The 21,520-nt window shown below is 39.4% G+C and overlaps 2 protein-coding genes across 5 annotated transcripts in view; both read right to left on the bottom strand.

The window, feature by feature from the left end:
- Window positions 1–1,052: 1,052 nt before the first annotated feature.
- On the bottom strand, window positions 1,053–5,360 carry gpr6 (G protein-coupled receptor 6). Its single transcript, XM_003200781.7, has 2 exons — window positions 5,198–5,360; window positions 1,053–2,634 (listed from the first exon to the last, which is right to left on the bottom strand). The coding sequence occupies exon 2, from the start codon at window positions 2,624–2,626 to the stop codon at window positions 1,625–1,627; it is 1,002 nt and encodes a 333-aa protein (XP_003200829.1). The 5' UTR covers window positions 2,627–2,634; window positions 5,198–5,360; the 3' UTR covers window positions 1,053–1,624.
- Window positions 5,361–19,209: 13,849 nt separating this feature from the next.
- The window catches only part of fig4a (FIG4 phosphoinositide 5-phosphatase a), a 140,318-nt gene continuing 138,007 nt past the window's right edge, over window positions 19,210–21,520 (bottom strand). For all 4 annotated transcript variants that reach the window (XM_073933767.1, XM_073933769.1, XM_073933768.1 and 1 more), the window contains one exon: window positions 19,210–19,637. In XM_073933767.1, the coding sequence (XP_073789868.1) occupies window positions 19,460–19,637 (178 nt within the window). In that variant the 3' untranslated portion in view covers window positions 19,210–19,459. The remainder of the gene's footprint in view (window positions 19,638–21,520) is intronic.

Raw genomic sequence — 21,520 nt, 5'->3', positions numbered from 1 at the left:
ACAGGCCTTTGAGAAAGGTTAATTACCAGAACTTTTACTTTCTCGGTAACGATCACCATGATATTAGATCCCCAGAGGCTATCCCCCAAAGTATAGCCTCGAAATCATCTAATATATGTATATATAGCCTCGAAATCATCTAATATTTATATAAATATATATATAGCCTCAAAATCATCTGATATTTATATACCCTTTAAAATCATCTAATATAAATTTAAATATTTATATAGCCTCGAAATCATCTAATAAATATATTATATATATATATATAGCCTCAAAATCTAATATATGTATATATAGCCTCAAAATTATCTAATATTTATATAGCCTCGAAATCATCTAATATATGTATATATAGCCTCGAAATCATCTACTATATATGTATGTATGTGTATATATATATATATATATATATATATATATATATATATATATATATATATATATATATATATAATGTATATAGCCTCGTAATCATCTACTATATATGTATATATATATGTATACATATATATATATATATATATATATATATATATATATATATATATATATATATATATATATATATGTGTGTGTGTGTGTGTGTGTGTGTGTGTGTGTGTGTGTGTATATATATATATATATATACATATATATATATATACATATATATATATATATATATATATATATATATATATATACATATATATATATATATATATACATATATATATATATATATATATATATATATATATATATGTGTGTGTGTGTATATATATATATATATATATATATATATATATATATATATATATATATATATATATATATATATAAATGTATATAGCCTCCTAACCATCTACTATATATGTATATGTATGAATATATATGTGTGTATATATATATATAGCCTTAAAATCATCTAATATAAATAAATATACCCTCTAAATCATCTAATATATATATATATATATATATATATATATATATATATATATATATATATATATATATATATAATATATTATATTATATTATATTATATTATATTATATGTTTGATTTTGTTCTAATATACACAATTATGCTGTAAAACGCAATATCACACGAGTAGCAGTGCGATATGGCTGTATATCGGCACTGGTTAGGGCACTAACAATGCACGCCTCCCACCAGTGCTGATATACAGCCATATTGCACTGCTACTCATGTGATATTGCTCATATAGCCTCGAAATCATCTAATATATATATGGGGAGTTTGTTCACCGCTGAAAAACAGAGAAAGTAAAGGTTCTGGAAATTAAGGCCTGTTTTTATTATGGCCTGTTTGATATATCAGTGTATGATATATTTCTGTGTATGAATGTTTATTTGTTCAGCTCTCAATCATCACTGTTTTGCATTGCAATATCCATTTGAAACTACACTTTGATCACAACTAAGCATTAAATATCATCTTACTAAGACATATCATTGGAGATGCAGAGTGATGTCTTATGTATATGTATTTTTATATGTATCTGTGAAATGCAACCATGAACTAATATGTTAAATATGTGATTTGCATAAATTACCATATATCAGACTTCCATCAGGCTCATATATGACGCTTTACAGGGTTAAACGCGTGATCTAGACCTCACTGGGCGATCTGGAGCGGTACGAGCCGTTGCTCTGAAAGCATCCGCAGAACAGCATGTGTATGGAGCGCTGGATCTCTGTGTTTCTGTAGGCATAGATGATGGGGTTGATCATGGAGTTGTATGTAGCGGGCAGCAGTGTGGCGTACGTGTACACCGGCGGATACTCGCGCTCCCCAACCAGACAGTAAATAGCGAAGGGCAGCCAGCTGGCGCCAAATGTCCCCAAAATGATGGCCAGCGTCGAGACGCCTTTTTTAGTAGCCACATAATGTGAAGTAGTAAAAAAATGCTGCTGCAATGCAATCTGATGCGCGTGACGACACACAATCTTGCAGATCTTAAAATAAAGGCTTAGCATGAGGATGAAGATGATGAAGAACGACGTGGCGAGGAGTGTGAGGTTGCTGCGCTTAAGTGGACGCACAATACTGCATGTGGACGCATCGTCCAAACAGTTCCAGCCCAAAACAGGCAGAAGTCCCAAACACAGAGACGCACCCCACGTGCCCACCAGCATCAGATGCACATAATGCAGAGTTTTCTCGGAGAAGTATGTGAGGGCATTGTAGAGCGACAGGTAGCGGTCGACGGTGATCGCCAACAGGCTGCTGATGGACGCCGTAAACGAAGCCACCAGGAATCCCACAGTAATCAGACTGATGGTTTCGGAGGACACCAGATACTGGAACGCGAAGTTCAGGATTAATCCCATGCCGGCTAGAAGGTCTGCGGTGGCCAGACTGCCGATCAGCACAAACATGGGGTTGCGCAATGTGGGCGTGTAGAAGATGATGGCCACCACGATGGCGTTCTCACAGGCGATCACCGTCCCGGACAGGCACAGCATAATGTCCCACGGGTTCACGTGGAAGTTTGGGCTGGCAGACGAGAGCGCCAGGGTGCCGTTTGAGGCGAAGGTTTCGGCTTCCAGCCAGGAGGATGATGGGAAACCCATAGCGCTCTCATTGGTGAGAGATTCGCTCTCGTTCATCGCTGAGCCTGGAGACACAACAATACATCAAACTATGAACGACACAGAAAAACCACACTTGAAATAGGACATTAAACAAAAGTTAATGGGATAGTTCACTTCGAAATCAAAAAGTGGCTCCAAAACTTTGAGTTTGAAAACAATTTGAGGATATTTTGAAGACTGTAACCATTGACTTCCATAGTAAGAACAAACACTAATGCAGTCAATGGCTTCCAACATGACACACATATATATGTGCACATTTGAAATAAGATTAAGGGATAGTTCACCTTAAAATCTAAAAGTACTTCCAAAACTTTGAGTTTCTTTCTTTTGTTGAATGCAAATGAAGATATTGTGAAGAAAGCAGAAAGATTGTAACTATTGACTTCCATGGTATGAAAAATAAATACTATTGTTGTCAACAGTTAAAGGTTTCTAGCTTTTTTAGAATATCATTTTTTTTAGTTAAATATTAATAGAAGTTACTATTAAAAGAAGAAGAAAAGTCATAAAGGTCTGAAGCAAATAAATGGTGAAGAAATGATGTCGGAATGTTTAGTTTTGGGTGAACTATCACTTTAAATTGGTTGATTACAGAGTGGTCTCCAGTGCTGTATCTCAGAATGACTGAATTAAGTGAATGTGCATGTGCATCGTACTAAATAAATCATTTGCAAGAAGAAATGTTTGGTACATGTGCACGGAGAATCAACATGAAATAACAGATGGAGCATTTTCTAATGCAGACGGGCAAAACTATGCAACTACACAACATTTGTTGGATGTAGCTAGCTCTCATTTCAGTGTTCAGTGAGAACATGTAATGTCTCACATTGACTAAACACTTCCATTTAAGTTCAATTCCCACCATAAAGTGCTGTCTTATTACATTAAAATATTGGCTATTTATTAAAACTGATTAAATTTGACCCTATTCCACCTCATTAATCCTACTCAATACCTAAACCCAACTACTACCTTAAATACTACTAATAAGCAGCAAATTAGTACTTTATTGAGCTAACAGTCTTAGATAATGGCCTGTTAATAGGAAAATTTGTACATTAAAATAAAGTGCCACTAATAAAACCATATAAAAACCATATAAACTTTTCTTAGGGTAATCTGCATGAAGAAATCACTGTCATACTGTACTCGGCTACTCAAAAGGAAACCGGAACTGTCCATAGTGCTGAATCAGAGAGAGAGCATTTCAATATATATATATATATATATATATATATATATATATATATATATATATATATGAAGAGTTAATTTTACAAATAAAATACATTTGGAGCTTTCCATGGTCTTTCCATTAAACTTGATCCCATCCATGAAAAAGCAATCTTAGTTATTAAAAAAATAATGGATTTGAAGCTGTCTATGGTGCTGAATTTTAGAAAGAGCATTTCTAGATATATACAATTACACTGTCGGTGGAGCTGAATCGGAGAAAAAAAGGTTTGGTAAAAGGATTTGGGAGCTGCCCATTGTGCTTAATCCAAGAAGCGGTTTTAGATGTAAAAATGTGAATTTGGAGCTGTCTGTGGTGCTGAATTGGAGAAAGGCCGTTTTAGACATATACAACAAATACAATTGGGAGCTATCCATGGTGCTGGATATCTCAGTTGTGTAGGCACTTCTTTTAAGCCTTATAACCTTGTTCAGAAAACGCAACAAATTTATAAACGACATGTAAAGAAGCTGAAGAGTGAGCAAGGCACAAAACCTAAATATACATGCACAAAGCAAATGAATCGTCAAAAGCTCCTAGTGAAGAACATAATCTCCAAAGAGTGATGAGGAGTTACTTTCTTAGCCGAATTATTTACACATAAATGCAATGAAAAATAGTTAAAAGTCAGCACGTGGGCAAACGTGACTTCCCTTTGGAGGATATTGTTTAAAATAAAACCCAACTATTTTAATATTAATTGAAAACCAGATGGTAGGTGGTTGAACGACTGAACAAATGCAAACGACAAAAAGAAATGGTTATGCTTATGAATTAAACTGAATTACAAAACCCTCAAATGTACGTAAAAAATTTAAAGTTCTCGTTTCAGAATTTGGAAAGTTCACTAATATAATAGTTCAATATGATATATTTAGGCATCTAATGGATATCACACTTAAAATGCGACATTAGACCTCTTGAAGATGCGAAAACCCGTCAATTAAAATCAGATTAAATGTTGAAAAAGCTTGCATGAAGAACGATCCACGAGGCGCAATAAACGATCAAACTACAGTAGATCTGCTTTGCACTGGAGCGGTCTGTGGTGCTGAATCTGAGAAAGAGTGTTTCTAGTTATAAAAAAATGTTGTAGCAATTATATGTGGACATCTGATGGATATCTCACGTAAAATACGACGTTTAACACTTAAGGATGCAAAAACCCATCATTTAAATGATAATCTAATAAGGTTGCATGAAGAAATAAACTATCAAAACTTGATCCGCATGTGCGTTTGAGCTCTCCGCGGTGCTGAAAACACTAATAAAATAAAGCGGTTTATTTGTGCACAAACTCTCTCTTCAAATACAGCAGTGAATGATCTGCAATCAGAGATTCCTACCTTTTATTTCACATGGAGCACAGCAGAGATGGAGAGGCTTTCTTCGGCGAGCTCTTCTTCAGCTTACTCCGGTCGGGATTCCCGGTCATGAGTGCACGGGCGCCGAACGAGACGGCGGCAGAACGGGAGTAAACGAGACCGACTGCCTCTTGTGAGTTCAAGCAGCGCTTATAAACACCGATGACGTCAGCGCGCCGCCGCGGCTCGAGCATGTGCGCGCGACCGCACAACGCCGATCCACAGGTTGTCACTGATGTGCATGAGATAAATGTCAACATCTGATCTGATGCACACAGCTCATATTAAACATATGAAACGCAGCACATGTGACATTCCTAAATACATTAGGCGTGTTTACATAACACGTTTGCGATTAATTAATTTGGAAAAACTCTGCACTTACGATATGTTAAATTTAAATGTGAACTGTTTAACATTTTGTAATGTAAATTTAGACTCACCGGCCACTTTATTAGGTACACCTTACTAGTACCGGGTTGGATCCTCTTTTGCTTTTAGAATTCCCTTAATCCTTCGTGGCATGGATTCATCCATGATGCCAATCTCCCGTTCCACCACATCCCAAAGCTGCTCTATTGGATTGAGCTCTGGTGACTGCGGAGGCCATTTGAGTACAGTGAACTCATTGTCATGTTCAAGAAACCAGTCTGAGATGATTGAGCTTCATGACATGCTGCGTTATCCTGCTGGAAGTAGCCATCAGAAGATGGAGACACTGTGCTCATAAAGGGATGGACATGGTCAGCAGCAATACTCAGGTAGGCTGTGGTGTTGACACCATACTCAACTGGTACTAATAAACCCAAAGTGTGCCAAGAAAATCTCCCCCACACCATTACACCACCACCACCAGCCTGAACCGCTGACACAAGGCAGGATGATCCATGCTTTCATGATGTTGAGGCCAAATTCTGACCCGACCATCCGAATGTGTCAGCAGAAATGGAGACTCATCAGAGCCGGCAACGTTTCTCCAATCTTCTATTGTCCAGTTTTGGTGAGTCTGTGTGAATTGTAGCCTCAGTTTCCTGTTCTTAGCTGACAGGAGCGGCACCCGGTGTGCTCTTCTGCTGCTGTAGCCCATCCGCCTCAAGGTTGGACGTGTTGTGTGTTCAGAGATGCTCTTCTGCAGAGCTCGGTTGTAGCGAGTGCTTATTTGAGTTACTGTTGCCTTTCTATCAGCTGGAACCAGTCTGGCCATTCTCCTCTGACATCAACAAGGCATTTGTGCCCACAGAACTGCCTTACTGGATATTTCCTCTTTGTCGGACCATTCTCTGTAAACCCTAGAGATGGTTGTGCGTGAAAATCCCAGTAGATCAGCAGTTTCTGAAATACTCAGAGCAGCCCGTCTGGCAGCAACAACCATGCCACGTTAAAAGTCTCTTAAATCCCCTTTCTTCCCCATTCTGATGCTCGCTTTGACCTGCAGCAGTTCGTCTACATGATTATTTCTGACAAATCTGATCTTTACAAATTGGGAAAATGCTTTAAACATTTTCAAACATCTCATCAATACACTCTGGGCAGATTGACTACACTTTGGTTATGTTGGTGCTGTTTTTTCATGACAGCATATAGTCATGCATTCTTGATTGTTCCTGGTTTTCCCTGTTGGGTAGAGGGACAATGTCATTTCAACTGTTCCCACATTAACCAATACATGAATCACCAATTAGATGATTGCTAACACAACATAAATAAGTTTCTTACCCCAGTATCTTCGTCTTGAAGAATCCCCCCTTCCACCCCTACTCCTCCTCCTTTTTTTAGATTGGGCGACACGGCGGCCCAGTGATTAGCACTGTTGCCTCACAGCAAGAATGACACCGGATAAAGTCCCTACTGAACCAGTTAACATTTCTTTAGGGCAATATTTCAGACAGGAAGTGGGAGTGAGAGAGGGAGTAGGGAGGGGGAAATGTCCTTGAGCCAGGATTTGAACTTGGGACACCCTGAAGTGCTACTGCACCATATGTCAGCGAGCTAACCACTAGGCCAGCAGTTCCCTAACTGGGGTGCATGCAGTCTGACCACCAGGGGTATGCGAGAGAATGTTTGTAATGGCGGAAAATGTTATCTTTTGTTATTTTTAAGCATTTACCTTGGGTAAACTTCACATGTCATATTTTTAAGAGACAAGAAATTCACTGAGAGAGAAAATAAATCACATTAAAAATGGTAATTTACAACCTGTGCATGCATACTCATCTCGCTGTTTCACGTCTGCATCACAATAGCCCTGTCCTTTCACTTTAGGCACTAAATGATAGTACATTTGTCTTTTTTTCCGCTTACTATAGTCATCAAAATGGACACCTGATTAAACACTGAGAGAGAAAGAGAGAGAGGGAAATTAACACCACACACACACACACAAGCCTACACCACACTACAACAACTACTCGTAACAACTGGCACTTTAAACAAGTCAAGAGACAGCAGGGATGAACCATCTACATCTATTGAGACGTGCAGCAGCCTTGGAGGATAACGAACGAGGTGAAGAGGTGCAGGCGGGAACAGAGAAATCCAGCAGAGATGTGCTGATGAAGAGAATTAGGCCTCCGCTGGAGAGTGAGAAAATGTCAAGTAAGAAACACCAATATAGCGACAGTTCCATTGGTTTCGGGGATTACATGGATCGGAGATGCAGAAAATCCACATGCGCAGTGTGTAGTCTGTGGTGAGGTTTAATAGCAGTCTTAAGCCCCTCATCTATGGTCCATATATATAACAAACAAGACACATCCACTTACAAGACATGCCTGTTTCCAGGGAAAATTGGAGGAACAAAGCAGTAGCTTTCATCTGAAGAGTTGCACCATCGGTACATTGCAGCATCCACCAAGAAGCTCTAGCGATGGAAATCATGTCAGAGGAACTTTGTCTGTACGTAATGACGCTGTGAAAATTGCAACCCAGGCTTATTTTGGAAACGCAGCCCCGCGGACGTTTCTGGAGACCGCTGTGACGACCCCAGGATTTCAGTATGGATGTGGCAGATCCTGATTGGGTGCCTGGTTGTTCACTAATTGGCTCAAGCCATATAAAAGTGATTTGTGTGCTAGCTTCTGAAGGACGGTGTGGCTACGGGCCGTCCTCGTGTCAAGATTAATTTCTGCAACCTTATGGTTTTGTTTAGCATTATTTATTTGTGTAGTTAAAGTAGTTATTTTCTTTATTTTCCCCTAGACATTTGTTTGTTGATTTGTTGTTCTGTTTAGTTTTATGTATAATAAATAAGTTGCATATACATTCTTTTGTTGTCCGAACTCTTATGTTGTGACTCAAACGAGGGGGTCGTAACACCGCGGTATACGTCTTGGGAGGTATGTATTTGTGCAGCTTTTGTTTTCACGAGTCCGCGAGAGGCCACTGTGTGCGCTTTTTCGAGTCTCGAATGCCTCTCGCTGTTCTCGCGTAAAAAGCCGCCGAAGGCCGCTGTCGAGCGACCACCTGTCCGACTGACCGAATGACTGAACGATTGACCGGCCACCCTCCTCCTTCTTCCCTAAACCCAAGTGATGATTTACGAAAGCCGTGCAGAAAAAGAAAAGCCCTCGTTTTCGGATTTCACCGCATTCTCGCCCCGTTATGTACTCGTTCATTTTATTTTTTGAATTCTGTTTTTAGTCTTACCTGATTTCTGGAACCGCTCTTCCCTGGACTCGAACCCGGTCTTCGAACGCTGCCAGCTCCTCCTCCCGGCCTCCGCCGACGTAACACGACGAGCAAACCAGACAAACTGGTTGTGATGGGAAAACCCTCCACATGGAGGAGGTGAGCTGGCAGCCGGTGAGCGGAAAGAGGAGCGGCGTCACACCACCCATAGTGTTCGCTTGAAATAACAAAATGCGGCCATACGTACCTTCGCCACGTAAATCGCGGTCTTCAGAAATCTCCGCGGGGCTACGTTTCCAGAATGAGCTTGGGTTGGAAAATTGTCAACTTCATAAAAGCTTGTCCATTAAATTCACATATTTAATTATTTTTATTTTAATCATGTATACAGAGCATATGTCGATTTAGTTATTGTAGTTAAAAATGTGGAGTTTAATCGGAGAAAGGGGTGCTTGACAGGTGTCAAATATTAGTAAGGGGTGCACACAGCAAAAACCACTGCACTAGGCTACTGCGCCGACACCACATGACATTTCTGCATGGAGTTTACATGTTCTCCCTCGTGTGGGTTTCCCCTGGGTTCCTTGGTTTCCTCTTACAGTCCAAGATTACACGACCTAATTAAAGTGAACATACCATATCAGCATCATACTGTAGTCGAGCTCTTATTAAGCTCTATATCTCTCTTTAGCCATCCATATATCTGTCATTTGCCAGATATAAGTCAGGGGAGTTCATCGAGATCTACCTAAGCTCAAACTCCCCTCTAACTGGAGGGAGCCCCGGACTCGAGGATCATAAAATCTGCTGTTTTACTCCACTGAACTCTATATAAATGCCAGAAACTCTTCAACACAGGCCTGTCTAAAGGGTTAATGCTGACAACTGATGATCAACATTAAAATGACACACCATCCCTCTTAATCCCAACAGGGAAACCAGCAACAATCAAGAATGCATGATTATATGCTGTCATGGCTTTGCAGTCAATAAACGTGATTATAATGGAAGTCAAAAACAGCACCAACATAGCTAAAGGGGAGTCAAGTACACAAGGGTTAATCTGACACCATTAGCTGTACCTCGACACGCAGAAAGCATGTTTCAGTCTGATGCTAAAGCACATTCACAATACTTTTTGTACAGGATTCAGCGACACGCATATTACATTTGTGCAACTTTTGAGCAAAAAAATTGAGTCCATTCACACAGAAGCGCCTAAAGAGACTGTGTGTGTGTGTGTGTGTGTGTGTGTGTGTGTGTGTGTAATGGATCTCATGAGATGAATGTTCTGTTCTGCTGCAGTGAATATTCACACTGAACATCACAGCACCCCAGAGTCTGCTTTATCTGGCTTTACAGGACACTCCGACACACACACACACAGACACACACAAACGCAGATCACACACACGATGCTCATAACTGCAGGTTTCATCTGGACGTTTCGTAAGATCTTTATTTTAAGTCTAAATGAACCATTACCTGCACTGAAGAACATCATTACTTCAATATTTAATATGGTTCTCTGAGTAATCTTTGTTATAAGAATTGACTGGCAGGATTTTGTTGGGTTTGATTGATTCGACTTGCAATGATCTACATAAATCTATAATATTTGACTGTAATCTGAATCTTAAAAACCACCAATAACATAATCAATCAGACTTCTTTTGATACATTCTGACCCCGATAATAAACTGTTAACGGAAATTAAACATTTAAATAGAAATATATGCAAGTGTGCAGCGCATTGAAGGTAAAAGTGTACATGTGTGTGTATACTGTGCATATGTATGTATATTCACATGTTATTTATGTGTATATGATTATACACACTTAAAACGTGAAATATGGATGAATGAAAATATAAATATATATGGATGAATTGAAAATATATTTAGATAGATAGAATGTATGGATGGATGGAAAATATAGATGGAGGGATGGATGAATGGAGGGAAACTATAGATGGATGGACGAATGAAACGTATAGATGTATAGATGGATGGTTGAGGGGATGGAAAGTATGGATGGAAAGTATAGATGGATAGATGGATGGATGGAAAGTATAGATGGATGGATGGAAAGTATAGATGGATGGAAAGTATAGATGGATGGATAGTTGTATGGATGGATGGAAAGTATAAAGGGATGAATGGATGTATGGATGGATGGATGGAAAGTATAGATGGATGGAAAGTATAGATGGATGGATGAATGGATGGATGGATGGAAAGTACAGATGGATGGATGGATGGATGGATGGATGGATGGTTGTATGGATGGATGGAAAGTACAGATGGATGGATGGATGGAAAGTATAGATGGATAGATGGAAAGTATAGATGGATGGATGGATGGATGTATGTATGGATGGATGGATGGAAAGTATAGATGGAAAGTATAAAGGGATGAATGGATGGATGTATGGATGGATGGAAAGTATAGATGGATGGATGAGGGGATGAACGTATAGATATATAGATGGATGGTTGAGGGGATGGAAAGTATGGATGGATGGATAGATGGAAAGTATAGATGGATGGATGGAAAGTACAGATGGAAGTATAGATTGATAGATGGATGGAAAGTATAAGCGGATAGATGGATGGAATGTATAGATGGATAAATGGATGGAAGGTATAGATGGATAGATGATGGATGGAATGTATAGATGGATGGAAAGTATAGATGGATGGAAAGTATAGATGGATGGATAGTTGTATGGATGGATGGAAAGTATAGATGGATAGATGATGGATGGAAAGTATAGATGGATGGAAAGTATAGATGGATGGAAAGTATAGATGGATAGTTGTATGGATGGATGGAAAGTATAAAGGGATGAATGGATGGATGTATGGATGGATGGAAAGTATAGATGGATGGAAAGTATAGATGGATAAATTGAAAGTATAGATGGATGGATGGATGGAAAGTATTGATGGATAGATGGATGGATGGATGAAAGAGGGGAAGGAAAGTATAGATGGATGGATGGATGGATGGAAAGTACAGATGGATGGTTGTATAGAAAGTATAGATGGATGGATGGATGGATGGATGGATGGATGGAAAGTATAGATGGAAAGTATAAAGGGATGAATGGATGGATGTATGGATGGATGGAAAGTATAGATGGATGGAAAGTATAGATGGGTGGATGAGGGGATGAAACGTATAGATGTATAGATGGATGGTTGAGGGGATGGAAAGTATGGATGGATGGATGGATGGATGGAAAGTATTGATGGATGGATGGATGGATGGATGAAAGGGGATGGAAAGTATAGATGGATGGATGGATGGAAAGTATAGATGGAAGTATAGATTGATAGATGGATGGAAAGTATAGATGGATAAATGGATGGAATGTATAGATGGATGGATGGATGGATGGATGGAAAGTGTAGATGGATGGATGGATGGATGGATGGATGGATGGAAAGTATAGATGGATGGATGGAAAGTATAGATGGATGGATGGATGGATGGATGGAAAGTATAGATGGAAAGTATAAAGGGATGAATGGATGGATGTATGGATGGATGGAAAGTATAGATGGATGGAAAGTATAGATGGATGGATGAGGGGATGAAACGTATAGATGTATAGATGGATGAAAGAGGGGATGGAAAGTATAGATGGATGGATGGATGGAAAGTATAGATGGAAGTATAGATTGATAGATGGATGGAAAGTATAGATGGATAAATGGATGGAATGTATAGATGGATGGATGGATGGATGGAAAGTGTAGATGGATCGATGATGGATGGAAAGTATAGATGGGTGGATAGTTGTATGGATGGATGGAAAGTATAAAGGGATGAATGGATGGATGTATGGATGGATGGAAAGTATAGATGGATGGAAAGTATAGATGGATGGATAGTTGTATGGATGGATGGAAAGTATAAAGGGATGAATGGATGGATGAATGGATAGATGGAAAGTATAGATGGATGGAAAGTATAGATGGATAGATTGAAAGTATAGATGGATGGATGGATAGTTGTATGGATGGATGGAAAGTACAGATGGATGGATGGATGGTTGTATGGATGGATGGAAAGTACAGATGGATGGATGGATGGATGGAAAGTATAGATGGATGGATGGATGTATGTATGGATGGAAAATATAGATGGAAAGTATAAAGGGATGAATGGATGGATGTATGGATGGATGGAAAGTATAGATGGATGGATGGATGGATGAGGGGATGAAACATAGATGTATAGATGGATGGTTGAGGGGATGGAAAGTATGGATGGATAGATGGATGGATGAATGGATGGATGAAAGAGGGGATGGAAGTATAGATTGATGGATGGATGGATGGATGGAAAGTATAAGCGGATAGATGAATGGAAAGTATAGATGGATAAATGGATGGATGGCAGGTGTAGATGGATGGATGGATGGCGATTTGAATATATTCTGTATACTTGCATCTCATATCTGTATTGCCAAGTGACTGTATCTGTTAGTGTTGTCTCTCTGTCTCTCTCTCTCTCCATCTATTTTCCTCTGGTCTCCTAGTAACCGCTGCTGCTCTATGCATTTACTCACTGCTGAGAAACAGGAGTGACCACAACGATGTAAACAGAGGAAAGAGGAGGACAGATGAGCAGAGACAGACCAAAACCTCATGCAGCAGCAGTAAACATAACAATGCATGATCATCATGTGTGTGATTTACAGCTGGAATCAGAATTATTAGCCCTCCAGAATATTTCTAATAACTGATTTCTTTCATTTCGGTCATGATGACAGCACATAATATTAGAACAGATATTATTCATGACACTAGTGTTCAGCTTAAAGTGACATTTAAAGGAATAACTAGGTTATTTAGGGTAAAGTTAGGGTAATTAGGCAAGTCATTGTATAACAGTGGTTTGTTCGGGAGGCTAAAACTAATATTGCTTAAGGGGGCGAATAATATTGACCTTAAAATGGCTTTAAAACAATTAAAAACTGCTTTTATTCAAGACGAAATAAAACAAATACGACTTTCTCCAAAAGAAAAAATATTAAAGGAAATACTGTGAGAAATTCCTGAATCTGTTCAACATCATTTAGGAAATATTAGAAAAAAGAAATCAAAGGAGGGCGAATACTTGTGACTTGGACTGTATATGCCACACATGACTTTAATAAAGGAAATTTACTGCAGTCAGCGAGTTATTATTACCACAATAAACCCTGATGTCAAGTGATAATGACCAGCACATTGGTTTAGCCACTTACTACATCAACACTTCTCAAACAAATAAATCATCTGCCAGAGTCAATGATCAATCACGCAGTGAAGTGTCATCATCACACACAATCAACCGCACAATCACTCAATATTAAACTCAATCACACAGTCAGATGTGTTCGAGATGCTTTCTAACTGGACAAGCATTATAATAATATTCAGAAACATGAACAACTGACTCTGAAGACTAAAACTAGTTCGCAAGTTTTCTGAAATGCTGTTTACAATGGGCTATATGCACAGCTAGGGGAAAGGTTTACGTGACTATTTAATTTCCTTTTACAGTAATGCTACTACAACACAATCAGTTAGACTTAAGCATTCATTTCAAGAGTTCACACTTAGCTGACGGTTGATTATAAAGCTTGTTTGGCATGCTGTCCTGGGAGAGAGCCCTGAGCTCATGAGATCCTCGAGCTCAGGGCTCCCTCCCGTTGAGAGGGGAGTTTGAGCTCAGGTAGATCTGGAGAACTCCCCTGCTGTAGTGGCTAATGAACAGATAGTGATCGCTCTTAAGAGATAACTACTGACTAGGAGCATGTCTATGGTGCTGATTTGGATTAGTCAATTAACTTAAGCTGCATGTTTTTGGATGGTGGGAGGAAACCGGGGAACCCGGGGGAAACCCACATGAGCACGGGGAGAATGTGTAATCTCTGCACAGAAATGTCAGCTGGCTTAGTAAGGACTGGAACCAGTGACGATCTTGCTGTTAGGTGTCAGTGCTAACCACTGGGCCACCGTGCCACCCATCTAGGAAAAAAGGAGGAGTAGGGGTGGAAGGGGGGATTCTTCAAACGAACATCGCTGTGATATGGAACTGAGGGGATTTATAGTGGATTAGGAATCGTCTGATTGGTGAATCATAAACTGGATAATGCAGATCCAGCCGCTAGCAATCATAAGCACCTGATCCTCTCCAAATTAGTTTATAAATTACTTAACATATAATCTTTATATTTGATCTCCTGCTCCGGTTCTTGAGATCATCAGTTGTTTCTTTTAAGAATATTCAACACAATCTCACGGCAATTCGTAACTTTTTGATTTAGTGGCTAATTCCCATGAATTCGTACGATCTAATTCGTACAGTTTAGTACGACTTGCTCATACCCCAATGACGGCTGGGTTTAGGGGTGGGGTTAGGTGCCATGCCTCCTTTTAAAAATCGTACAATTTCGTACAACTAAACTCGTACTAATTCATACGAATTGGCTACTAAACTGGCAAAACGTAAAATGCTTGCGTTTTCTCATGAGATCTGGCTGGAATATTATCTCCTTTTCCATCTTTACAATTCACACACAGGAGTCTCTCAAATTGTCCTCGTTCGCTCCAATCCTGACCAGCATTACGTCGACCTGCTTGGCTAGAGCTGAATGTGACGGTTCAATTTTGGGCAAAGAACTTTGGATGTCGTCTGTTTTCTTATTTCTGTAAGAGGTAAGTTCGTCGTTAGAATCACGAATCGCTTTCATGAGAGATTTAAGCGATAGCTTTTATTGTGCAGCCGCCATCGTATCAGGGAGCTGTCGTCGGATTGTTTTGTTGAGTTTCTCACACCAAAAGTCGAAAAATTTCGAGTAACGAAAGAGATATATGTGAGAGAACATGCAATACAGTTAGAGATCAATTATTACTAGTAAAATAGAAGCAAGTGATGAGGCACACGCGGAGTTCTCCGACACACGTCCTGCTTCAATGCCTGCATCACGTGACTCCCAGAAGACAGCATGTTGTGCTCCAAGATCTCTGTGTACTTTTCAGCATTAATGGAGCATCACAGAAGTGAAGTTACCTTTGCCAAGGGCACTGACACGACATAGAGATCTGCGTGGGACTGAATTCTGAATCCAGCTCTCGTGAGGTTTTCGCCCGAACCCAACCGCTCCCGCTTATATTCAGCATTTGTTGTCCTGCTGCTCGACTCGCCCCATTTTCTACCCGCTGCGCCCGATCCTGCGAACAAAACTGAAAACCACCCAGCTATACAAGCCTATAACAAGCTGTCTGTATAAGCACACACAGACAAAGCTCTCTTTCTCTCATTCGCGCACACACATACATACACACAGCAACAAACAAGCTAAACACAGCATCGCGCTGTTTTATTTACACACATAACGTTACATATGTGTGCTCGCTCGCTCGGGAGTCGGGATCCATATTGCTAGACGGCCCGCTCCCGTCCCAAATTAAACCAGTTACCGACCGCTCCCGCGCTTTAATTGGAAATTTATTCCTGCGCCGCAGAAATCTGGTCGGTTCCCGTGGGAATGCACACCTCTAACACGATACCATGACAGACCCTGGCTTAAGGACTTGTTGCTAGTGACAGTCTGGATGATCCTTTTCTTCTTCGGTCTAGAGCACACTGCGTCCCCTTCTCCCCGAAAACACCTCAAACACTGATTCATCTGAGCACAGTACACATTTCCACTGTGTGATAGTCTATCCCAGACACCTCAGAGCGGTCAATGGAGCTTCTGGACACTGTTAACATAGGGCTTCCTTTTGGCGCAGTGCAGTTTTCTCTGGCATTTGTGGATGTAACTCTGTATTGTGGTTCTTGACAAAGGTTTGCCGCAGTAGTGCCGAGCTCATGTGCTGCTCTAGCTTGTAGATGAATGATGACTCTTGATGCAGCGCCCCCTGAGGGATCGGAGATCACAGTTGTTCAGCTTAGGCGTGCGCTCTCATCCTTTACGCGGTGAAACTCCTCCAGATTCCTTCAATCCTTTAAAGATGTTCTGCACTGTTGGAGCTGAAATATCCAAATGTCTTCCTCTCTTTCTCTGAGGAACGTTGATTTTAAACATTTCAATAATTTTCTTGTGTATTTGTTGTCAAACTGGTGATCCTCGACCCGTCTCTGCTCCTAAAGGACTAGACCTTTCCTGCTGCTTTTGTACCAAATCATAATCACAATCACCTGTTGACATCACCTGCGTCACATTACATCATTATTCAGCAGTTCACCTGATTACTGCCCTGATCTCCTCCTGCCACAGCTCTTTCTGGAGTGTGTTGCAGGTCTAAATGACGGAAAACGACTTGTATTTACAAATTAAATGAAGTTAACCAGACAAAACATCAAATATTATTGTTCATATTTTGTTTGCAATGAAGTACAAGTCAAAGTGCATTTGCAAATCACTACTTTCTTTGTTTAATAACATTTTCCATACTGTCCCAACCTTTCTGGAATGTGTTGCAGGTCTGAATGACAGAATAATTGTGTGTGTGTGTGTGTGTGTGTGTGTGTGTGTGATCTGAATATAGACAGAATAAGTTTGGTGTGTGTATCTCTGAGTCAGCACACTTACAGATGTGAACGTCAATTCAAATCCACAGGTGAAAATAGAAAAAGGTATACTAAGAAAACGTCTCTATTAATCTGAAAGAGAAGGAGCACGTTAAAGAGTCAACACTGAGCAGTGCATTAATAAAAGAGCTGCTGTCTTGTCTTAAACGCTGCATTTCTTGAGCGAGTCTATTTTCCCTGGTGTGATGCAGAAATAACCTCAGTGAAAGACGGTAAAAAGACACACTTCTGATTATTTCTGTCCACATCTCACTTCATTATTGTGCTGCGACTAATGGAGCCTTAATAAGACCTGTAATCAGCAGCACTTTCCTGAGCGCGCATGTGTGTGTGTGTGTGTGTTAATGGGCTTCCACCTGCTGCCATGTGACTGATTCCTGCAGACGTCTGTGCACTGGATTCAGACTCACGAGGCACGAGGACAAAGAAACGACATGCAGCATGCGCACACACACAGACACACATATATACATACACATATACACACACACACACGCACGCACGCACGCACGCACACACACACACACACACACACACACACACACACACACACACACACACACACACACACACACACACACACACACACACACACACACACACACACACACACACACACACATACATACATACATACATACATACATACATACATACACAGATACACATTTTTAAATACAAACAAGAAAAGACACACATGCACGGACAAATATACAAACTCACACACAGACACAAACACACACACACACACACACACACACACACACACACACACACAAACAGACAGCAAAATATACACAGATGTACATTTATACATACAAACACAAGCAGACACATGCACGCACAAACACAAACTCACACACATGCGCACACACACAGATACAAACAACCACACACATATGCGCACGCCCACAAACACAAACTCACACAAACGGACACACACACATACACAAACACAAACACACACCCATATATAAACAGATGTACATTTATACATACAAACACAAGCAGACACACACACACACAAACAAACAAACAAACCCACGGATAAACAAACAAACACACACACACAAACATATGTGCACACACATAAACAAACACACACGCACAAACATATGCACACACACACAAACAAACACATGCACAAACATGCACACACACACACACACAAACACACAAACAAACAAACAAACAAACTCACACACACACACACATAAACAAACAAACAAACAGACAAACAAACGCACACACACACACACACACACATATGTGCATACACACATAAACAAACACAAACAAAACTCATACAAACGGACACATACAGACACAAACAAACACAAGCACAAACATGCACACACACAAACAAACAAACACACACACATTTATAAACAAACAAACAAACAAACACACACACGCATAAACAAACAAACACAAACAAACATATGTGCACACGCGCACAAACACAAACTAACACACACGCGCATAAACAAACAAACACATACACACACACACATAAACAAACACACGCGCACAAACACAAACAAACACACACACGCATAAACAAACAAACACATGTGCACACACACATAAACAAACACAGGTGCACAAACACAAACTAACACACACAAACAGACACAAACAAACACATGCACACACACAAACAAACACGTGCGCACACACACACACACACACACACACACACACACACAAACACTCATATTTGTTGACATGCATTGTGTCTTTCATGCAAAAGAAAACAGTCAAAAAGAAAAAGCTTAGCATAGTTTAATGCAGTGGAAATTGATATTACTTTTACCATGTAGCTCTTAACAAAATACAATGGTCAATGGTGGTCAATTGATGGTCAATATCCTCAAAATGAGCAGAACTGTAACAGTAATTAAATAATCCTTAGAATATTATTAAGTTATCAGCAGATTATTAAAAATTATCAGCTGATTATTAAATAATCAGCAGTCCACGATGAATCTGAAGATGGTGTATGCGTGTATGAGATGTTCACATGTATCTGTTTCTGATGTATTCGCGGTACATGAGCACGTCCTCCTGACCCAGAGTCCTGACCCAGCCGCGCGCCGTCTGCACATGAGTCTCGAACAGATTCCGGCTCTGGACGTCCACTTCAGGAGCGCACACCTCGTAGATGCTGTCAGACGCAAACACTGACACCGGCGCACTGAAAAAACACGCACACACACACAGCAAGAAAGAAAACACATCAGACACATGTAAAAAATACTAGCACATAAAATCTGCTGAATCTATGAAAAAAATCAGTAAGGGGGCAAAAACTTTTTCACACAACTGAATATATATATATATATATATATATATATATATATATATATATATATGTTTATATACATATACTGCATATATAAATATATATATATATATATATATATATATATATATATATATATATATATATATATATATATATATATATATATATATATATATATATATATATATATATTCAGTTGTGTGAAAAAGTTTTTGTCCCCTTACTGATTTCTTTATAATTGTTTTATTTATTTATGTATTTCGTTTTTATTTGAATAGGTCAGAGGGAGTTTTAGACAGAAACGCATTGGGAGCACAGAGAGGATTAATTGGCAAAGGACTTCGGGTATCGAACCTCGGTGCTATATGTTGGCGCACTTAACCACTAGGCTATTGGCACAGACTGATTTCTTATTTGCATGCATTTATAAAAATGAAGGTTTTTATTATTAAGGTAAAAAAGCTGAATGCAGAACTACAAAGCCCTGTGTGAAAGTGTTTGCTACTTCAGGAACCGGAAGACTTGCGGCAATATATATTAATCCAGGAGTTTTGCTTTGTACCAAAATATCCTGAAGGAGAATGTCTGGACGTCTGTTAGTGACCACAAGCTGAAGCAAACTTGGGATCTGCAGCAGGACAATAATCCAAAGCACACCAGCAATCGACTTCTTAATAGCTGAAGAAAAACTAAATAGTTAGGAGTGGCCTAGTCAAAGTCCTGAACTAAACCCAATTGAGATGCTGTGGCATGACATTAAAAAGGTAGTATACGCTGGAAAACCCCCTAAATTACAACAATTCTGCAAAGATGCGTGGGCCAAAGTTCCTCCACAATACTATAACAGAGTTATTGCAAGTTATGGAAAATAAAATGCTTGACTGCAGTTGCGGCTGCTAATTGTGGCCAGAGCAGTTATTAGATTTAGGGGGCAAATACTTTTTCACACAACGCTATGCAGCAATGTAATAAAAACCTTCATGATGTGTTTAAATGCGTTATCTTTGACTAATATTTACAGTTGTTTGATAATATAAAACATTAAAGACTGACAAACATGCAAAAAAATTAAGAAATCAGTTTAGGGGCAAATACTTTTTCACACCACTCTCTTGCTCCAGTGAAAAAGCCCCCCCCCCTCCCCCTTACAGATTTCTTATTTTTATTATGTTTGTCACACTTTAATAATTCAGATTTGGAGTGGCCAAGTCAAAGTCCTGACCTGAATCCGATTGAGTTGCTGTGACATGACCTTAAAAAGGCGGTTCATGCTAGAAAACCCTCCAATGTGGCTGAATTACAGTAATTCTGCAAAGATGTGTGGGCCAAAATTCCTCCACAATATATGTAGTAACAGACTCGATGCAAATTATCAAAAATAAAATGCTTGACTGCAGTTGCGCTGCTAATTGTGGCCAGAGCAGTTTTTAGATTTAGGGGGCAAATACTTTTTCACACAGGGCTATGCAGCAATATAGTAATTAAAACCTTCATGATGTGTTTAATAGTGTTATTTTTGACTAATATTTACATTTGTTTGAAAATATAAAACATTAAAGACTGACAAACATGCAAAAAAATTAAGAAATCAGTTTAGGGGCAAACACTTTTTCATACCACTGTCTTTCACTCTCTTGCTCCAGTGAAAAAGTCCACCCCCCCACAGATTTCTTATTTTTATCATGTGTCACAATTTAATATCTCAGATTTGGAGTGGAGTGGTATGCTTGACTGCAGTTGCGGCTGCTAATTGTGGGCCGAGCAGTTATTAG

This window comes from Danio rerio, chromosome 20 (genome assembly GCF_049306965.1).
Source record: "Danio rerio strain Tuebingen ecotype United States chromosome 20, GRCz12tu, whole genome shotgun sequence".
Classification (NCBI taxonomy): domain Eukaryota; kingdom Metazoa; phylum Chordata; class Actinopteri; order Cypriniformes; family Danionidae; genus Danio; species Danio rerio.
The sequence above is the reverse complement of the archived record's forward strand: the minus strand, read 5'-3'. Positions and strand labels throughout refer to the sequence as shown.

Bases quoted from the DNA above. Each gene is read 5' to 3' on its own strand.
- gpr6 (XM_003200781.7), bottom strand. From the start codon at position 2,626: ATGAACGAGAGCGAATCTCTCACCAATGAGAGCGCTATGGGTTTCCCA.